The 22,027-nt window shown below is 37.2% G+C and overlaps 1 protein-coding gene across 3 annotated transcripts in view; it reads left to right on the top strand.

The window, feature by feature from the left end:
- TTC33 (tetratricopeptide repeat domain 33) overlaps positions 1-5,803 on the top strand; it is a 39,763-nt gene extending 33,960 nt beyond the window's left edge. For all 3 annotated transcript variants that reach the window (XM_025387704.1, XM_025387705.1, XM_025387703.1), the window contains one exon: positions 4,780-5,803. In XM_025387704.1, coding sequence (XP_025243489.1) covers positions 4,780-5,133 — 354 coding nt within the window. In that variant the 3' untranslated portion in view covers positions 5,134-5,803. The remainder of the gene's footprint in view (positions 1-4,779) is intronic.
- The last annotated feature ends 16,224 nt before the right edge of the window (positions 5,804-22,027 follow it).

The following is a 22,027-nucleotide window of genomic DNA, read 5'->3' as shown; positions in this document are numbered from 1 at the left end:
TGATTTTTTCCACTTAAACTTTGTGCCCAGCTCAGGGAAGGGGTAATAGCAACTTCTAGCCCAAATATCCTTCTCTGTTCTTGTTAGCCCCCAGGCAGCTGGATTTTGCCAAATCCTATCAGTACTCCACTACAGGTAAGACAGAAGCCAGTCCTTTTGGTAGTCCCCATAAAAATTGGGGCATTGGACGCAGTGTGGACCAGTTCTTTTCCTCCGTAGGCAAAATCTGGGGGTTGGGAATTTTCTTCACTCTATGCTGAGCAGGGGGAACAGATAGGGCAACTACTCTTCCCAAACCTCCATTATCTCTGGTCTCCTGTAGGTGGTTAGATTATGTAGGACTTGTTTTACCAGTGGTCCAAAAAACAAGCAAGACAGAAACCAGTCCTTTTGGTAGCCACTGTAGAAGTTGGGGCATTGAACACTTACACCAACTCATTCTTTCCCTTGAGGGTAGCTGGGAGCTGCAGGGTTCTTCCCAATCATATGGGGCTCTGCTGGGAGTAGGATTCTGGCGAGAGGGTGTCCTGAATCTCCCTTCTGGCTTTGATGAGTCTGGATTCTTATTCATCCAGGGTTCAGGAGCCTTTCAGTTAGTTTCTGGATTTCTCACAAAGGAATTTTGTTTGTGAATTGTTGCTGAATTGGTGTATTTGTTGAATGAAGGAGGGTCCAGGGCTTCCCACTCTGCCATCTTGCTGATGTTACTGCTCTGCCATTTTGTTTTGTGGGAGATTTTAAACTATCTTAAATTTAAAAATGTAATTGCAGCTCTTTGGATTTACTTTAAATATATATGTATATTTCAATTTAGTAAATATGAAAACGTTAGTAATCAAGACAATATAGTACTTAGATAGTCATAATGTAGATATATAGATCAGTGGGATAGAACTGAAAGTATAGAAATAAACCTACATTTTTACAGTTAATTGGACAAGGGTGTCAAGACAATTTAATGTGGGAAGGAATAGTCTTCAACAAATGGTGCTGAGACAGTTGGATATCCATATGCAAATGAATGACATTGGACTCTTACTTCACATTGGCTATAAAAATTAACTCAAAACCAAAGAAAGACCTAAAGATAAGAACTAAAAGTATTGTAAAACTCTTAGGAGAAAACATAGGTGTAAATCTTTGTAACCTTGGACTCAGCAATATATTAATATTTTTTAGATATGACATTGGAAGCACAAGTAACAAAAGAAAAAAGTAGATAAAAATTGGACTTCAAATTAAACACTTTCGTGCTTCAAAAGTTACTGTTAAGAAAGTGAAAAGGCAATTCACAGAATGGAAGAAAATATCATATATCTGATAAAGGTCTAGTATGTAGACTATATAAAAAACTCTTACAACTCAATAACAAAAAGAAAAATAATGTAATTTAAAAATAGGCAAAGGATTTGAAAAGGTATTTTTCCAAAGAAGATACACACACAGCCATTGAGCACATGAAAGATGCTCAACATTGTTACTTGTCAAGGAAATGAAAATCAAAACCACAGTGAGATACTGCTTCACATTCACTATCATAAAAAAGATGGACAATATGAAGTATTGCTGAGGGTGTGGAGAAATTGGAGCCCTCGTACATTACTGATGGGAATGTAAATGTTATAGCCATTTTGGAAAACAGTCTGGCAGTTCCTGAAAAAAACGAAACATGTAGTTACCATATGACAAAACAGTTCCACTCTTTATACCGAAGAGAAATGAAGACACATGTCCACACAAAAACATTTACACAAACGTTCACAGCAGCAGCATTTAAAATGGCCAAGAAGTGGAAACAACTCAAATGCCATCAACTGACGAATAGATAAGCAAAATGTGGTATATCCATACAATGAAATATTATTCAGCATTAAAAAGAAATAATGCCTGTTACAAGACGGATGAACTTTAAAAACAATATGCTAAGTGAAAGAAACCAAACATAAAAGGCTGTATGATTTCATTTATATGAAATATACAGAATACACAGATACATAGAGATAGCGAGTAAATTAATGCTTGCCTAGAGCTGGGGTTTTGGGGAGAAATGAGGAGTAATGCCAGTAGGTATGGAATTTTCTTTGGGGGTGATAAAAATGTTCTAGAATTGATTATGGGTAATGGCTTTGTAACGGAATATTGAATTGTATGTTTTAAATGGGTGAGCTTTATTGCTGTTTTAAAATTTTAGTAAATATGAATAAAATACCTTTTAATGTTTCCTAAGGCATTAGCTTTATGCCATGAAGAGGTATTTATTTTTTAACACTTCTGTATAGGAGGATTTTTATCAGAATATTAAGAACATATAAAGCATAGTTCCCATGGTTCCTTAATTTTTAATTTTTATTTATTATTTGTTTTTGAGACAGTCTCGCTTTGTTGCTCAGGCTGGAGTGCAGTGATACCATCTCGGCTCACTGCAACCTGTGCTTCCTGGGTTCAAGTGATTCTCCTGCCTCAGCCTGCAGATTAGCTGGGATTACAGGCATACACCACCATACCCAGCTAATTTTTTTTTTTTTTTTGAGACCGAGTCTTGCTCTGTCGCCCAGGCTGAAGTGCAGTGGTACAACCTCAGCTCACTGCAACCTCTGCCTCCTGGTTCAGGCTATTCTCCTGCCTCAGCCCTCCAAGTAGCTGGTATTACAGGTGCCCACCACCACGCCCAGCTAATTTTTGTTTTTTTAGTAGAGATGAGGTATCACCATTTTGGCCAGGCTGGTCTTGAACTCCTGACCTCGTGATCTGCCCACCTTGGCCTCCTAAAGTGCTGGGATTACAGGCATGAGCCACTGTGCCCAGCCGAATACTGCTATATATACCTATCTCTATGTTTTTTTTGTTTGTTTGTTTGTTTGTTTTTGAGACAGAGTCTTGCTCTGTCACCCAGGCTGGAGTGAGTGGCACGATCTTGGCTCACTGTAACCTCTGCCTCCGGAGTTCAAGCAATTTTCCTGCCTTAGCCTCCTGAGTAGCTGGGATTACAGGCACCACCACCATGCCCAGCTAATTTTTTTGAATCTTTAGTAGAGATGGGGTTTTGTCATTGAACTCTTGGTGTCAAGTGATTCATGTATTTGCCTCAGCCTCCCAAAGAGTTAGATTTACAGACATGAGCCATCATGTATCTGTCTTCTTTATGACTTCTCTAAAGGGCTGATTAGATTGTATATCTGTAGATTACGTGCAAGTCTTTTTTTGTTTGTGTGTTTTTTTTTGAGATGGAGTTTTGCTCTTGTTGCTCAGGCTGGAGCATAATGGCGTGATCTCTGCTCACTGCAACCTCCGCCTCCTGGGTTCGAGCAATTCTCCTGCCTCAGCCTCCTGAGTAGCTGGGATTACAGGCATGCACCACCACGCTCGGCCAATTTTTTTGTATTTTTAGTAGAGATGGGGTTTCACCATGGCCAGGCTGGTCTTGAACTTCTGACCTCAGGTGATCCGCCTGCCTCTGTCTCCCAGAGTGCTGGGATTATAGGCGTGAGCCACCGTGCCTGGTCGATTACGTGCAATCTTAAAACTAAGCTGTTTGCATGAGAATCTTCTATCCAGAGACTATACTCAGAGAAAACAACATATAATAGATTTAGACCAATGGTTCTCACCTGGAGGGCAGTTTTGTCCCCAGGGAACATTTGCCATGTCTAGAGACATTTTTGTTTATCACAACTAGGAAAGGAAACTGTGTTGGACTTAGTGAGTGTAGGTCAGGGATGTTGCTGAATATTCTACATTATAGAGGACAGCCCTTCCAAAATAAAGACTTATTCAGCCAAATATGTCGGTGGTACTGAGGTTGACCTTTATCCACACTGTAGTGGAGTTCTTGTGACTAAGCAGTATAATATAATGAATAAGAGAATGGACTCTGAAGCCAGATTGCCTGAATTTGCATCCCAGCTCTGCCAATTCCTAGCTGATACTTTTGGTTACTCTTTTTGTGCTTCTCTAAAATAGTACTGAAAACAATAACCATACCTACTTTGTATGATTATTGTGAGGCTAGATGAGTTAATACATGTAAATCTTCTTTTTGTTTGTTTTTGAGATGGAGTTTTGCTCTTTTTGCCCAGGCTGGAGTGCAGTGGCGTGATCTCAACTCACTGCAACCTCCACCTCCTGGGTTCAAGCAATTCTCCTGCCTCAGCCTCCTGAGTAGCTGGGATTACAGGCACCCACCATCATGCCTGACTAATTTTTGTATTTATAGTAGAGACGGGGTTTCACCGTCTTAACCAGGCTGGTCTTGAACTCCTGACCTCAGGTGATCCGCCCACCTTGGCCTCCCAAAATGCTAGGATTGCAGGTGTGAGCCACCGTGCCTGGCCCAATACATGTAAATCTTTAGTGCCTAGAATGTAGTAAACACTCAATAAATGTTAGCATGGTTAGGATTTAAACTGTTAACTTCAAAGATATCCACTCCTGGTACCTTTGTGATTGTGGGTTAGCTCGGGAAATCCCCAAATGTACATACTTACTGGTCTACAGAAGCTGACAATATATTTGCTTTATCTTTAGCCCTATTATGAGTACTCCCATTTTAATGGCTTTTATTCCATAAGCATATTGTCAGTCACTTTCTTTCAGTCTTCTATAATTTTTTTTCCCAGTGCTTAGGGCAACACCGTAGCTTCCATCTTTTGTGTTCTAGTACATTAAAATAATGCATTAGGATGTGTATGTGTACAGTATATACGTACACAAACACACAGGATTATATTAAACATACTAATTTTTAAAAACAAAACAAAAAACTCTGACCTTATTTTCTAGGCAATTCGAAGTTTTCAAGTAGCCCTTCACATCTATCCAATGAACCCTGAAATATGGAAAGAAGACCTCTCTTGGGCAAGAACACTCCAGGAGCAGCAGAAGGTAGCACAGAGGATTAAAAAAAGTGAAGCACCAGCTGAAGTAACACACTTTTCACCAAAGTCAATTCCAGACTATGACTTTGAAAGTGATGAGATTGTTGCTGTGTGTGCAGCTATTGCTGAGAAAGAGAAGACAGTTTCATCAAATAAAACAATGGTTATTGTGTCCGCTTCTGGGGCTGTAGAGACTGTAACTGAAAAGGAGGATGGTGCTACACCACCAGATGGCTCTGTTTTTATCAAAGCCCGATGAAGCAGTATGCATAGGATTATTTGAATCTTTGATTGCCTCTTGAAGTTTTGACATAGAGACATTTACTCTGGAGATAGATAGGAGAACTCCTGGTTGTAAAATAACGTTTTTCAGATGAGGCATATAAAAACTAAAATGGCAGGATTATTGTATAGTGTTTGGAATATGCTTTAATAAGTTATGATTTATATTTCTCAAGGTTAAAATTCTGAGTAAAATGGTTTTTGATTAATAAACTTAGTTTAATCTGAATATGTAAATGAATACATTTTAAAGACAAAACTTGAAAAATGTATTCTTGAATAGTGAATAACTTGATCAATGTTACTGAAATGCTGTTTCAACTTTTGTTGTATGATAAAGGAAGTATGTGATTTCCCTCCCTCTGAGAAATATACTGCTCTTACTATTTGCTGTCTTTTTCTTGCTTCATTAGAGTAAGTCTGTCAGAAAGCTTGAATATTTTTGACATTCATTTTGATTCAAAGTTGTCATTTGGTCATATGTGGAATCTTTGAAAGTTTGGTTGAAAATGCACGCAAATGTGTACATTCTGAACATTTTCTGAAGTTTCTTTTAATTCTGATTTGTGTTTCTGTTTTGACTTTGAAGTTATAACAATGATAGTTGTTTCCTTCAGTATTTGGTAAAAGTGTGAAGTATTGATAAATATGAGAATGATGGTTTTATTTTTTAATTGTTACAGTAAGTAATCCCCCTTACCACAAATGAGTCATTTTAAAAATATGCATTTTTAAATGAATGGCTTTTACAGATAGGTTAATGACAATTTTACTGCTATATTATCCTAGTCAAAACCAATACTTTCTCTTTTTTATTTTACAAAGCTTTAAAAACCCTGGAAACAACTTACTTCTTGCTTGTATCTTTCTTTTTTTTTTTTTTTTTTTTTTTTTTTTTTTTTTTTTTTTTTTTTTTTGAGACGGAGTCTCGCTGTCGCCCAGACTGGAGTGCAGTGGCCGGATCTCAGCTCACTGCAAGCTCCGCCTCCTGGGTTCACGCCATTCTCCCGCCTCAGCCTCCCGAGTAGCTGGGACCACAGGCGCCCGCCACGCCGCCCGGCTAATTTTTTTGTATTTTTTAGTAGAGACGGGGTTTCACCGTGTTAGCCAGCATGGTCTCGATCTCCTGACCTCGTGATCCGCCCGTCTCGGCCTCCCAAAGTGCTGGGATTACAGGCTTGAGCCACCGCGCCCGGCCGCTTGTATCTTTCAATTTGATGACTGGGAATTACTTTTCTAGATAACTTTTTTTGAAACTACTCAGTGAAATGAAAAATAATTACAATTTTAAATAGCTAATTATATCTTTCTAAAAATAAAAAAGTAGGGCTGTTATTAGAGTGCCAGTGAATAAATAACTTAAGCACAAAAGACATAGAAAATGGAATGTGATTTATAGTACAATCTCATGAGTTTGAGAAGGCTATATTAAAAAAATATTTTATTGAAAGGCCACAATCACATTCACAAACCAATACGGTCATTGCTAATCTGAACTATTATTTTTATACCATATACTGTAGTACAATAATATAGACCTGTTGGGTTCCGTTACTTCTGACACTCAGGAAGATACTGTAGGTGTATTAATTTTATCTTTGTTAGAGATGAAAGTAGCCCACTTTATGTTAAAGATCTTACTAATGTTGGAGCATGTAAGTAATGATCTACATTTTTTATGATGATGGTTTTTAAAACTTTTGTTTTATTGGAATGCATATCTCTTTTCAGAGTTGGAGAAATTAGCATTTGCCTTGAAAAGAATATTCTTTCCTTAAGTTATATCATCAGAAAATTAGCCCTGGTTAGAGAGGTAAGTTTCAGAGTGCTCCAAAAAATATGTTATTTTACTTTGTTTAATAAAGAACTTTCTCAGAACGTAAATAGGTATCTAGAGAAGTGAATACTCAACATTTGGTATATTGTTTTGCATAATGGATGTTTGTTTATTGTGTAATTTGTGAATAAATAGTTTTTTTCTGCATTTTGAAGATTTTCCTATTATTTTGTATTGTTAGCTTTTGAAAAATTAGATTCATCTACTTAATATCTTTCTTATATGAACATAATATATTTAAAGTACCTTGCATGGTGCCTCACACATGAAGAAATGCTAGCTATTTCAGTAAACGCTAGCTATTTCTATGAAAAACTTGAATTAGTTTGGAGATATTTAACCTCAATTTCCTCTGATTTTAAAAAAGGAGAACTTTTTTTGTATTCCTTTCCTTATCTGAAAGTAAGAAGTCTCTGCTTCTAGTATTGTAGGAGAGATAGTGGGATTTTTCTTGACAGGGTCTATTCCTCACCCCAAAGAGGCAAGACTCAGGATGGAATGCATGTGGCCGCTAGGCCCTGTTATAAGAACCTAGTTTTTCCTCTGTATTGGCGTGGTAAGCCAAGTTAGTCTCTTTCTTACCCAGATATAAGACATAAATTAGTTTAGACATAAGATAGAGGAGAAAAAGAAACAGCAAGTTATGAAGAAGGAAGGCAGCTCATTTCTGCAGGCCCCCAAGAATGCTTATTGTAGCTCATACTCTTCCATGCATGAAGAGAAAAATGTACCCATTATTTTATACAAGGATGTGAATACTGATACACAAACATTGACTAAGCTTGTTAATTTTAATGACAAATCTTTATGAATCTGAAGAGAAATAATTGATGTTCATGATATTGATATAGATGTTTAATATACTTTCTGAAATAACACTGTTTAGTGTTCAAGTTAAATTGACTGTAATTTACATTATTCTTGTTTGAGAATTGTATGGCATAGACAGTCGTTAGTCAGAGTGTCTAGACATCCAGACCATGCCTGATAACACAAGAATCATATGTCATTCTCTAGAAAACAGGCTGTTTGGTTATAGAGTATTTATCTTAAATTTATTAACAGATACTACATAAACATTGAAAAGCTGTGCAAGTTATAGATCACAGGAGCCAGATCTACTGCAGCTGGGGCCTACATACAAAATTTTATGGCAGTGGTTTCAGTATGACAATCTTTTGAATTGATGCTGCATGGTAAAACTATAAAGATTTTTTAAAAGCTCTGTCTCAGCTAGAATTTTGATGATTATAACTGAACAGTATAGCCCTTTTAGTTGTTTGAAAATTACATAATGATTCAAAAGCTTGTTTCACTGCCTTTCCCAGCACTAAGAAAATTAACAATCATTTCTTTTAATTTCCTTGAGTCAGAAGCCCTTCTAAAGTGACTCTGGACCAGCCATACTGAACTATGATTTCATGATACATATATCAATATCTAAATGAGTTTTGAGTTGACATAAGAATCATAGTTCCATAATAATTATCTTCAAATCAATGGATATCTTAAATGTGTTTTCTTCTTCCTTAGAGATTATTATTAAACTGATGTATTTGATAAAGAATTTTGGGACTGAGGAAGTAAGTTTTTCAAACCAATAATAAGATACTGAAATATATAAATTATAAAAAGTAATAAAATGAAATAAAGGAGGTTATCCCTAAAGTCATTTATCTTAGCTACTTGCAATTAAATATGGTTACTTTGGAAGAAGAAGTGTGGCTCTAAAGCTAGTGTAACATGAATCATGCCCTAATATGCATTATACATGAACTACTTTGGTGAGAAGGTAGCGGTGGGTGGGGATGGCTTCCTCTCACAGTGCTTCTTAGGCTATCCATTTACCAAGGAACTCTAATCTCTTCCTCTCACTTCACCAGGAAAGGAGGCAGTTTAAGATATAGAACTGGGCATGCTAGCCTCTTTTTCCCCTTTTGTGGATTTGTCATAACTGCAGAGAGCCTATATGGTATGGTCTCTTACCAGCCACCTTGTGAACCTTGCAGTGAAAGTTCTTTGCCTCTGCAAAGGGAGATCTGTGCTTGTGCAGAACTGCCCATGCCTTAGTGAGCAGGTCTGTCTAATTCTGAGTTCAATATCCGGTGGCTATTGTTGGCATAAACTTAAAGTACATCCTCTAACCTAGCCTTTTTCAACAATAAACTTAATATATTGAATCTCCATCTGTCTGTCTCTCAAGTGGTTCAGATGTCAGGAGAGGACAGGGACATTATTTTATGACTCCCTCAAACCTTAACAAAGACTAGTGCAGATTATATTTCAAAGTAAGCATGAAATATATTAAAAACCAAATGTGGGAATTCTTTCCTAATTTAGATTTTTTTTTTAAATAATGGAAATTCTATTGAAATTGAGTAGTGTTAATTACAAGGCAACAAGTAAATATTTGTTCAGGATATTTAAAAGGTCTGCTGACTTGGAATTGTGACAGACCACATTGTTGACTCTAGATTGGACTGGAAGGGAAGAATGTGAAACGAATTAGGATATCCTCTGTTCACTTCTATTAACTTTTGTAAATGAGTATAACTTGGAAATAATAAAATGCAAGTATTTTAACGTTATAGTTGGGAGAATTTTGACAAATGTAAACACCCACTTCACCACCACTACCATCCTGATATAGCATATGTCCGTCACCCAAAAAGTTCTCTAAAGCCCTTTTGCAGTTGGTTCCCCTCCATCCCAACAACCATCCCTAGTCAACTACTTGTCTGCTTTCTGTGGCTATACATTAGATTTAACTTCAGAATTCTAGAGTTTGAAATAAATAGGCCATATAATATGCACTCTTTTTGTGTCTAACTTTTTTTTTTGCCTAGCATAATGCTTTTGAAACCCATCCATGTTGAGATTCATCCATGTTGTTGTGCATATCAGTAATAAGTTTGTCTTTATTGCTGAATAGTATTCTAGTATATGGATATACCACAATTTGTTTAGCTATTCACTTATTGATGGACATTTAGGTTGTTTCAAGTTTTGATCTATTATGAATAAAGCTGCTATGTACACAAATCACAATTCTGTGTGTGGACATATGTGTTCATTTCTCCTATGTAAATACCTAGGGATGGAATTGCTAAGTCTTATGACCAGTTTATACATAACTTTAAAGGAAACTGCCATACTGTTTTCCAAAGTATCTGTACCATATGGGATTTCTACTAGCAATGTATTAAATTAATTTCAGTTTTTCCATATCCTTGTCAATGATTGATGTTGTCAGTCCTTTAAATTTTAGCCACTTTCATGGATATGTAGTAGTATTTCATTGTGGTTTTAATATGCGTTTCCCTAATGATGTTGAGCATCTTTTCATAGGCTTATCTGACATTTCTCTATCTTTTTTGGAAAGTACCTGTTCAAATATTTTGCCCATTTTTAATTTAAGTTATCTTATTATTGAGTTGTAAGAGTTTTCCTTTCTACTGGATAGAAGTCCTTCATGAGCTGTAAGTATTGTGTATATTATCTTCCCATCTGCAGTTTGCTTGTTTGTTTTCTTAGTGATACCTTTTAAAGAGTGGAAGTTTTTAATTTTGATGATGTCTAATTTATAAGTTTTTTTTTTTCCTTTATGGTTGTGCTTTTTGTGTGCTAAGAAACCTGTCCTTACTCCTAAATCACAAAGATTTTCTGTTTTGTGCTAGAAGTTTTATAGGCTTAACTTTTATGATTAGGTCCATGATCCATTTCATGTTAATTTTGTTGTTGTTATTCATATTTTCACCTGGTCCCCTAACTTTTTGTTTTAAGCTTATTTTACTTTTTAACTTTTATTTTAGGTTTGGGTACATGTGAAGCTTTGTTACTAAGATAGACACGTGTCATGAGGGTTTGTTGTACATATTATTACATCATCCAGGAATTAAGCTTAGTATCTTTTATAGTTATCTTTTCTGCTCTTCTCCCCCCTGCCACCCTCCCCACTCAAGTAGACCCCGTTGTCTGCTGTTTCCTTCATTGTGTTCATAAGTTATTATTATTTAGCTCCCATTTTTAAGTGAGAACATGTAGTATTTAGTTTTCTGTTCCTGTGTTAGTTTGCTAAGGATGATAGCCTCCATCTCCATCCGTGTTCCCATGAAAGACATGATCTCATTCTCTTTCATGGATGCATAATATCCCATGCTGTATATGTACCACATTTTCTTTAGCCAGTCTGTCATTGATGTGCATTTAGGTTGATTCCAAGTCTTTGTAAACAGTGTTGCAATGAACATTTGCATGCATGTGTCTTTATGGTAGAATGCTTTATGTTCCTCTGGGTAAAGGGACCCAGTTAAGGGATTGCTGGATTGGATGGTAGTTCTGCTTTTAGTTCTTTGATGAATCACCATACTGCTTTCCACAATGGTTGAACTAATTTACACTCCCACCAACAGTGTGTAGGGTTCCCCTTTCTACGCACCTCACCAGCTAGCGTCTGTTATTTTTTGACTTTCTTATAATAGCCATTCTGACTAGTGTGAGATGGTATCTCATGGTTTTGATTTGCATTTCTCTAATGATCAGTGATATTGAGCTTTTTTTCATATGCTTTTTGGTTGCATGTATGTCTTCATTTGGAAAGTACCTGTTCATGTCCTTTGCCCATGTTTAATGGGGTTGTTTTTCTCTTTTAAATTTGTTTGAGTTCCTTATAGATGCTGGATATTAGACCTTCCTCAGATGCATAGTTTGCAAATAGTTTCTCCCATTCTGTAGGTTGTCTATTTACTCTGTTGGTAGTTTCTTTTGCTGTGCAGAAGCTCTTAAGTTTAATTAGATTCCATTTGTCAATTTTTGCTTTTGTCGCAATTGCTTTTGGTGTCTTTGTCATGAAATCTTTGCCCATTCCTAGGTCCAGGACGGTATTGCCTAGATTATCTTCCAGGGTTTTTATAGTTCTGGGTTTTATGTGTAACTCTTTAATACTTCTTGAGTTGACTTTTGTATATGGTGTAAGGACGGGGTCCAGCTTAAGTCTTCTGCATGTGGTTAGCTGGTTATCCCAGTACCATTTATTGAATATGAAGTCTTTTCCCCATTGCTTCTTTCTATCAGCTTTGTCAAAGATCAGATGCTCATAGATGTGTGGCCTTATTTCTGGGCTATCTACTTGTTCCATTATTCTATGTGCCTGTTTTTGTACCAGTACCATGCTGTTTTGGTCACTGTAGCCTTGTAGTATAGTTTGAAGTCAAGTAATGTGATTCCTCCAGCTTTGTTCCTTTTGCTTAGGATTGCCTTGGCTATTTGGGCTCTTTTTTGGTTCCATATACATTTTAAAATATTTTTTTTCTAGTTATGTGAAGAATGTCATTGGTAGTTTGATAGAAATAGCATTGAATCTGTAAATTGCTTTGGGTAGTATAGCCATTTTAATGATATCGATTCTTCCTATCCATGAGCATGAGATGTTTTTCTATTTGTTTGTGTCTTCTCTGATTTCTTTGAGCAGTGTTTTGTAATTCTCATTGTAGAGACCATTCACATCCCTGGTTAGCTGTAGTCTTAGGTATTTTATTTTATTTTTGCAGCAGTTGTGAATGGGATTGCCTTTCTGATTTGGCTCTCAGTTTGGTTCTTGTTGGTGTATAGGAATACTAGTGATTTTTGTATAATGATTTTGTATCCTGCAACTTTGCTGAAGTTGTTTATCAGTTGAAGGAGCTCTTAGTCTGAGACTATGGGGTTTTCTAGATATAGAATCATGTCATCTGCAAACAGAGATAGTTTGATTTCCTCTCTTCCTATTTGGATTCCCTTTATTTCTTTCTATTGCCTGATTGCTCCGGCCTGGACTTCCAATACTATGTTGAATAAAAGTGGTGAGAGAGGGCATCCTTGTCTTGTGCCAGTTTTCTAGGGGAATGCTTCCAGCTTTTGCCTATTCAGTATAATGTCGTCTGTGGGTTTATCATAGATGGCTCTTACTATTTTGAGCTTTGTTCCTTCAATACCTAGTTTATTTAGAGTTTTTAGCATGAAGGGATGTTGACTTTTATCAAAAGCCTTTCTACATTTATTGAGATAATCATGTGGTGTTTGTCTTTAGTTCTGTTTATGTGCTGAATCACATTTATTGATTTTGATATGTTGAACCAACCTTGCATCATGAGGATGAAGCCTACTTGATCATAGTGGATTAGCTTTTTGATGTGCTGCTGGATTTGGTTTACAAGTATTTTGTTGAGAATATTTGCATTGATGTTCATCAAGGATATTCATTGGCCTGAAGTTTTCTTTTTTTGTTGTGCCTCTGCCAGGTTTTGGTATTAAGCTGATGATGGCCTCATAGAGTAAGTTGGGGAGAAGTCTTTCTTCCTAAATTTTTTAGAATAGTTTCTGTAGGGATAGTACCAGCTCTTCTTTGTACATCTGGTAGAATTCGGCTGTGACTCCATCAGGTCCTGGGCTTTTTTTGATTGGCAGGCTATTTATTACTGATTCAATTTCAGAGCTTGTTATTGGTCTGTTCAAGGAATTGATTTCTTCTTGGCTCAGTCTTGGGAAGGTGTATGTGTCCAGGAATTTATCCATCTCTTCCAGATTTTCTGGTTTGTGTGCATAGTGGTGTTCATAGTAGTTTCTGGTGGCGGTTTTTATTTCTGTCAGGTCAGTAGTAGCATGCCCTTCATCATTTCTAATTGTGTTTATTTGGATCTTCTCTCTTAATTACTGTAGATTGTGGCCTGTTTTATTAATTTTTTCCAAAAAACCAACCCCTGGATTCTTTGATTTTTTGAATGTTTTTGAATTGTTGATTTTCAGCTCTGATTTTTGTTATTTCTTATCTTCTGCTAGCTTTGCGATTGATTTGTTCTTACTTCTCTATTTCTTTTAGTTGTGAAGTTAGGTTGTTAGTTTGAGATCTTTGTAACTTTTTGAGTCAGACATTTAGTGCTATGAATTTCCCTTAACACTGCCTTAGCTGTGTTCCAGAGATTCTAGTATGTTGTATCTTTGTTCTCATTATTTTCAAAGAGCTTCTTGCTTTCTGCTGTAATTTTATTATTTACTCAAAAGTCATTCAGGACCATGTTGTTTAATTTCCATGTAATTTTATGGTTTTGAGTGATTTTCATTGTGTTAACTTCTATTTTTATTGCACTGCAGTCCAAGAGTGTGTTTGGTATGACTTTGGTTCTTTTACATTTGTTGAGGATTGTTTTTATGTCCAATTATGTGGTTGATGTTAGAGTATGTGCCATGTGGCAATGAGAAGAATGTATATTCTGTTGTTTTTGGGTGGAGACTTCTGTAAAAGTCTATCAGATCCATTTGGTCCAGTGCTGAATTTAGGTCTGGAATATCTTTGTTAATTTTCTGCCTTGATGATGTATCTAATACTGTCAGTGGAGTGTTGAGGTCTCTCACTATTATTCTTTGGAAATCTATGTCTCTTTTTAGGTCTCTAAGAACTTGCTTTATGAATCTGGGTGCTCCTGTGTTGGGTGCATATATATTTTGGATAGTTAGGTCTTCCTGTTGAATTGAACCCTTTACCATTAAGGTAATGCTCTTCCTTGTCTTTTTTGGTTTGAAATCTGTTTTGTCTGAAATTAGTATTGCAACCCTTGCTTTTTTCTGTTTTCCATTTGCTTGGTAGATTTTTCTCTGTCCCTTATTTTGAGCCTGTGAGTGTCATTATGTGTGAGATGGGTCTCTTGAAGACAGCATACCATTGGGTCTTGCTTTTTTATCCAGCTTGCCACTGTGCCTTTTAAGTTGGACATTTGGCCTGTTTACATTCAAGGTTAGTATTGATATGTGTGGATTTGATCCTGTTATTGTGCTGTTAGCTGGTTATTATATTGGCTTGTTTGTGTGGTTGCTTTATAGTGACAGTGGTTTCTGTGTTTGTGTTTTTGTACCAGCTGCTAGCAGTCTTTCCTTTCTATGTTTAGTGTTCCTTTTCAAGATCTCTCGTAGGCAGATCTGGCTGAAATGAAGTCCCTCAAAATTTGCTTATCTGAAAAGGATCTTATTTCTTCTTCACTTAGGAAGCTTAATTTGGCTGAATATGAAATTCTTGGCCAAATATTTTTTTCTTTAAGATGTTGAACATAAGCCCTCAATCTCTTCTGGCTTATAGGCTTTCAGTTGAGAGGTCTGCTGTTAGCCTGATGGGGATCCATTTGTAGGTGACTTGCACTGTCTCTCTGTCTGCCTTTAACATTCTTTCTTTCATTTCAACCTTGGAAAATCTGAGGATTATGTGTCTTGGGGATGATCTTCTTGTGCAGAATCTTACAGAGTTCTCTGTATTTCCTGAATTTGACTGTTGGCCCCCCTACAAAATTGAGAAAGTTGATAGATGATATCCTGAAATATATTTTATAATTTGTTTGCTTTCTCCCTCCTCCCTGTCAGGAATGCCAGTGATTCGTAGATTTGGCCCCTTTACATAATCCCATACTTCTCAGAGGTTTTGTTCATTCCTTTGTATTCTTTTTTCTTTATTTTTGTTTGATTGTCTTATTTCAGAGAACCAGTCTTCAAGTTCTGACATTCTTTTCTCAGTTTGGTTTATTCTGCTGTTAATACTTGTGATTGTATTGTGAAATTCTTGTATTGTGTTATTCAGCTCTGTCAGACCTGTTAGGTTCTTTTTGATACCAGCTACTTTGTCCTTCAGCTCCTTTATCACTTTATTGTGATTCTTATTTTCCTTGGATTTGGTTTTGCCATCCTATTGAATCTTGATATTCTTTGTTCTTATCCATATTCTGAATTCTATTTCTATCATTTCAGCCAGTTCAACCTGGTTAAGAACTCTTGTTGGAGAACTGGTGGAGTCATTCAGAGGACACCCTGGCTGTTGGAGTTACTGGAGTTCTTGCATTGGTTCTTTCTCATCTCTGCATGTGGATGTTTCTTTAACTGCAGTGTAGATTGAGTACAGTCAATAGGCTTCTTTTCTGGATGTTTTCACTGGGCTGAGGCTTTATGTAGGGTCTTTATTTGAAATTGACTTCTTTTCTCTGGTTTCAGAGTCAGGGTATGTTAGTGAGGTATTTTTGGTGTTGAAGTTTTGGGGGTGTGATCCAGCAGGTGACACTTAGGCTTGTTGGTCAGTGTGTAGATTCTTGCTCAGTTGTATGGCTCCCCTATGGTTCCTCACAGTTGCAGTCATGTTCCCTTTCAGTGCTCTGAAATTGTGGGTTCCTCTACCCCTTGAGAGCTGGTTATAGTTCACAACTTGGTACTCATGGGCTGCCTACTGCAGCTCTGGGGCAATCTCAGTGTTTATGTTCCTTCCCCATCATAGAGGCAGCAGAGGAAGATATCTTATTAGGGGTTGTGGCCAAGGGTCGTTTGCTTGACTCCTGAGGGCTCCACTCCAGAGAAATGCAGGTCAGGAATCACTCAGTGCAGTCAGTCCAAGCCAGGGGTTCCCTGTCTGGTGACGAGCCATGGGGGTGTGTGCAACCCATGGGAGATGGACTGGCCTCCTCTCCTTGGGTCGACTGCACCTTGTTGGAGGTATGGATAAGGAACTTAGAGTCTTTGCTCCTTTGTTAGTCCAAGGGTGGCAAGGGCAGTTTCACTGCAGAGGCAGTAGCAGAGAGGCTTTCAGCTGCCCCTGGAGGCTCTGTTCAGGGAGTTGCCGAGTTAGTACTGGCTTGATAGCTCTGGGCAGGGGGTGGCTGGAGGCCCGCGCCTGGTGGACCTGCTTTTTAGTTTTCAATGACTCAGTCTTACCCATGTTTTAAGTTTATCCCTAAATGTTTCACATTTTTGATGCAATTATAAGAATTTTTAAATTTTCATCTTCCAATTTTGATAACTATTACATAGAAATACAGTTGATTTGTGTATATTGACCTTGTAATCTATAGCCTTGATGAATTCATTTATTAGTTACATTAGCTCTTTTATAGATTCCTGGGGATGTTCTACATACATAACATGTCTTTATGAATAAAGACAGTTTTCCTTCTTCCTTTCCAAACTGTGTGTCTTTTATATCTTTCTCTTGCCTTCTTGCACTTGCTAGAACTTTCAGTACACACAAACTGTGAGAATAAACTTTATTTACAACTTTTTAGTCTTTCACCATGAAGTGTGAAGATTGATGTAGATTTTTATACTTTTTTTTAATTAAATTGAGAAAATTCCCTTACTAATCTGTGAACACTTGTTTATTATGAATGGGTGTTGAATTTTGTTAATTGTAGTTCCCGCATCTATGAGATAATATTTCTCTTTTATTCTCTTTGTATGGTAAGTTACATTTATTTTTCAGATGTTACATCAACTGTATTTCTGGGATTAAACCCTCCTTACTCATGATGATTATCCATTTTAGATGTTGCTTGATTCCATTTGTTAACATTTTATGAAGGATTTTTGTGTCTGTGTTCATGAGGGATATTGGCCCATAGTTTCCTTTTCTTGTAATATCTTTGTCTGGGTTTCAAGTCATGATATGTTGACCTCATAAAAAATGTTGAGAAGTATTTTCACTTACTCTTTTCAATATAGTTTCTGTAGATTTGGTGTCATGTCTTTCTGTAATGTTTAAAAGAACTCACAAATAAAATCACTTAGGCTTACGGTTTTTTGGGGGGGTAAAGTTTTTAATTACAAATTCAGTTTTAAAAATAGCTATTGTGTAAATATTATTAATTATATCACATTTGATAGTGTAGTTTGATTAAATCAGGATCCAAAAAAGTCCATTCATTGCATCTGTTGCTATGTCTTTTCATCCTTTATAATCTATGACTTACCCTTCCTCTTTTTTTTTTCCAGCTCATCTTTAAAGGAACTGGCTCATTTGTCTTTAGAATTTTCCACGTTTTCTATTTTGCCTGTGGCATTGTACCTGGTGTCATTACTGTTTTTTCTGTTCCTATATTTCCTCTTCATTGGACTTAGATCTAGAGGTTTGATCAGATTCATTCAGTTTTTTTGGCAAGAATACATCATGGGTGGCTGTGGGCACATCACTAGAAGTTAAATATTTCTTGCCATCTGTTTCTCTTTGTAATGTCAGCAGCCATTGACTATGATTGTCTAGATCCATTATTTCATTAGTGGCTACAAACTGGTGAGAATTCTGTTACTCTTTTGGTCCTAGTAAACTTTAAAGAAAAACTTTCCCTCATCGACTATTTTCTTATGCTGGAAAGACTACAGAGTAAAGGCTGTTTATATAATAAAGACTTTGTTCTTTGTCTTCTTACCACTTTTCAAAATAATTAGTTGGCTCCCTAGAATCCTCCAAAGGTGACCAATGAGGTGTTTTGTTTTGTTGTATCATTATAAAGTAATGCATTGAGACATAATTGATATGTTTCAATCTCTGCAGTTACTGTTTTCATTGATGGCATATACATCCTGGACTTTAGCAGATAATACTAAATTCATTTTTCAAAGTGGTTGTATCAGTTTTATACTCCCAAGAACAGTATATTTTTTGAAGCATACTTGGTATTTTCATACTTTACTTATTTTGCAAATACGATTGGAGTATAAGGGTGTATTATTGTAGTTTCACTGCTATTTCTTAATTTTAAAAAATTTAGGACATTAAGTACTGACATTGTACTATAGATGAGTATAACTTAGCTGTCTTGTATTTTCCCAAGATATTTACTACTTCTTTCTTAATTCTCAGTATAATTATAATTTAGGTTTCAATCTACATTTATGATGATGATGATTATTATTATTATTACATTTTAGAGACAGAGTCTTGGTCTGTTGCCCAGGCTGGAGTCCAGTGGTACCATCTTAGCTCACTGTAACCTCAAATTCATGGCTCAATAGATCTGCCTGCCTCAGTCTCCCGAGTAGCTAGGACTACAACAAGCACGTGCCACCATGCCTGGATAATTTTTCTTTTTTTTCTTTTTTTTTTTTTTTTTGTAGACAGGATCTCTCACTGTGTTGCCCAGACTGGTCTTGAACTCCGCAAGTGAGACCATGTGGTATTTGGTTTTCTGTTTCTGAGTTAGTTCACTTAGGACAATGGTCTCTAGTTCCATTTGTGCTGCTGCAGAGGACATGATTTCATTCTTTTTTATGGCTGCCCAAGAGGAGTTTGTGCAAGCAATCCTGTCTCATCCTCCCAAAGCTTTAGGATTACAGGTGTGAGCCGCTGTACCTGACCGTATATTCATTATTTGATATGAGTATAATCATTACACATAATTTAGTTCACTTTGTATATTATGTTTATTTTACCTTTCTTCCACCTCTGTTTGTTTTTCATGGAGTCAATAATTGTCTTTTTTAATTCATTAGTTTCCTATGTATATATATATTACTAATTTTTCTAATAGAACTATAATGCTACCCTCAATTTTGCCAAACATCAAATAATCTATTAATTTTCCTTCTTTTTCTTTTTTGTTTGTTTGTTTTGTTTTGTTTTGAGACAGAATTTTACTCTCTGCCCAGGCTAGAGTGCAATGGTGCGATCTCGGCTCACCCTGCAACCTCCGCCTCCGGGGTTCAAGCAATTCTCCTGCCTCAGCCTCCCAAGTAGCTGGGATTACAGGCATGCGCCACCACGTTTGGCTAATTTTGTATTTTTAGTAGAGACAGGGTTTCTCCATGTTGGTCAGGCTGGTCTTGAACTCCCGAACTCAGGTGATCCACCTGCCTCGGCCTCCCAAAGTGCTGGGATTACAGGGGTGAGCCACTGTGCCTGGCCTTCCTTTCTTTCTTTCCTTCCTTTACTTTCTTTTCTTTCTTTCCTTTCTTTCTACCGTGGGGATATCAGATAGCCTTCCCTCCTGCCTCAGTCTGGTTTCACTGTGCTCTGCCTATTGCAGAGCTGTTGCGTTGGGTTCTCGTTCATTGTTCTTGGAATTCTTTTTCTCCTCCTTTGTATTAAATCCCGTTTCACCCTTCTCAAGAAAGAGAAATACTTACCTAATTATTCAGATTTTAGTGTGTGGAGTTGCTGTGGTTAAAAGTTCTTAGGAAAAAGTTATGACTGGTGTTCTCTTCTGTCCTTCTCTTCCATGGTGGGAAATGGGGTGGATGGCCTGGCAAGGTAAAGGGAATGGATAAATGATTGAATGGTAGAGATGTTGATAGAAGGACCAAAGGCCCAGCTCTCTTTCTCTCTTCCTTTCTGCCAGGGTACTTCCAGTTTGGAGTTAAAGCACCAGCTGTAGCCCAGAGAAACCCCACAGTAAGCAATGGGACTAAATGTTCTCTCTTGTTGTAAGTGTCTTGTTTTTTCTGGTTCCATTTTTCATGTGTCTGGATGACAATCTTGAGATCATAATTGCAGCATCTTAGATTCAGGCTTGGATGTAATGGGGGAAGGGCATGAGGTGGGCCAGTATTGGAAGAAAGCAAACATGGTTTGTTCTGAGACTAGTACAAGTAGTTTAGGAAAAATGAATATTTGTGTAACGGAAATTTTTCTGCATTAACATTTGAGGCCATGTGGATAACTAACAGTAAATATTACTGTGCCTTGATTTTTCCATGTCCCTTTTGTATTTATTGCCCCTAAGGGAAAACTTGTGGAGAGGACTAGCTATGGTTTGGGAAAGAACTCTTGAATTCTGTGGTCCCTTGGTCGAAGTACCATTTTATTTTTTATTTTATCATTTTATTTTAGATTCGGGGGGTATGTGTGTTTGTTTGTTAAATGGGTATATTGCATACTGGTGGGGATTGGGCTTCAAGTGTACCCAATACCCAAATAGTGAACATAGTACCCAGTAGGTTATTCTTCACCCCTTGCTCTCCCCCACCTCCCCACTTTTGGAGTCCCCAGCATCTATTAGTTCCATCTTTATGACCATGTGTACCCATTGTATAAGTGTATTTATAAGTGAGAACATGCAGTGTTTGCTTCTCTGTTTCTGAGTTAGTTCACTTAGGACAATGGTCTTCACCTTCATTCGTGTTGGTTCAAAGGACATGGACATGATTTCTTTCTTTTTTATGGCTGCACAAAGTACCATTTTTTTCTTTTTTTCAGATGGAGTCTCATTCCGTCGCCCAGGCTGGAGTGCAGAGGCCGATACTGGCTCAAGTGATTCTGGGTTCAAGTGATTCTCCTGCCTCAGCCTCCTGAGTAGCTGGCTGCATGCCACCATGCCTGGTTAATTTTTGTATTTTTCTTTTTTTTGAGACAGAGTCTCACTGTATCACCCAGGCTAGAGTGCAGTTGTGCAATCTTGGCTCACTGCAACCCCTGCTTCCAGGGTTTAAACGATTCTCTTGCCTCAGCCTCCCAAGTAGCTGGACTATAAGGCGCCCACCATCATGCCTGGCTAATTTTTATATTTTTAGTGGAGATGGGGTTTCATTATATTGGCCAGGCTGGTCTTGAACTCCTGACCTCGTGATCTGCCTGCCTCAGCCTCCCAAAGTGCTGGGATTACAGGCGTGAGCCACCACGCTCAGCCGATTTTTGTATTTTTAAGAGAGACAGAGTTTCACCATGTTGGCCATCCTGGTCTTGAACTCTTGACCTCAAGTGATCCACTTGCCTTGGCCTCCCAAAGTGTTGGGATTGCAGGTGTGAGCCCCTGCACCTGGCCTAAAGTACCATTTTAATAGTCCTGCAAATCTATCTTTTCTAACATACTTGATTTAATTGGTTAGATTGTCTCAAAGATTACAATATGGTGTTAAAATTACCTTCTTGTCTGTTATATCCTTTTGAGATGTTAGGACTTAATAGTAGCCGATAAACAATCAGAACTTTCCTGTGTAGAAAATTCGAAGTTCTCTAAATGGTCTGGAACAAGGGTCCCATAGCAAGAAATAAAAAATAATCTTTGCACTGCATAGCTGTTAAATTTTATAAATAAATATGGAATAGATGATGGGGCAGTGCCGAAATTCATTTTTCTTGGTTGCTAGTTTAAGAATAAATCAGGCTCAACAATGAAAAAGACACTTGCCCCCCAAAAATCATTTGTTGAAGCCCTAACCCCCATTGTGACTATATTTGGAGAGAGGGCCTTTAAGGGATGAATTAAGGTTAAATGAGGTCATAAGGGTGGGGCCCTAATCCAGTATGACTGGTGTCCTTATA

Source organism: Theropithecus gelada, chromosome 6 (assembly GCF_003255815.1).
Source record: "Theropithecus gelada isolate Dixy chromosome 6, Tgel_1.0, whole genome shotgun sequence".
NCBI lineage: Eukaryota > Metazoa > Chordata > Mammalia > Primates > Cercopithecidae > Theropithecus > Theropithecus gelada.
This window is presented reverse-complemented; position numbering and strand designations above follow the sequence as displayed.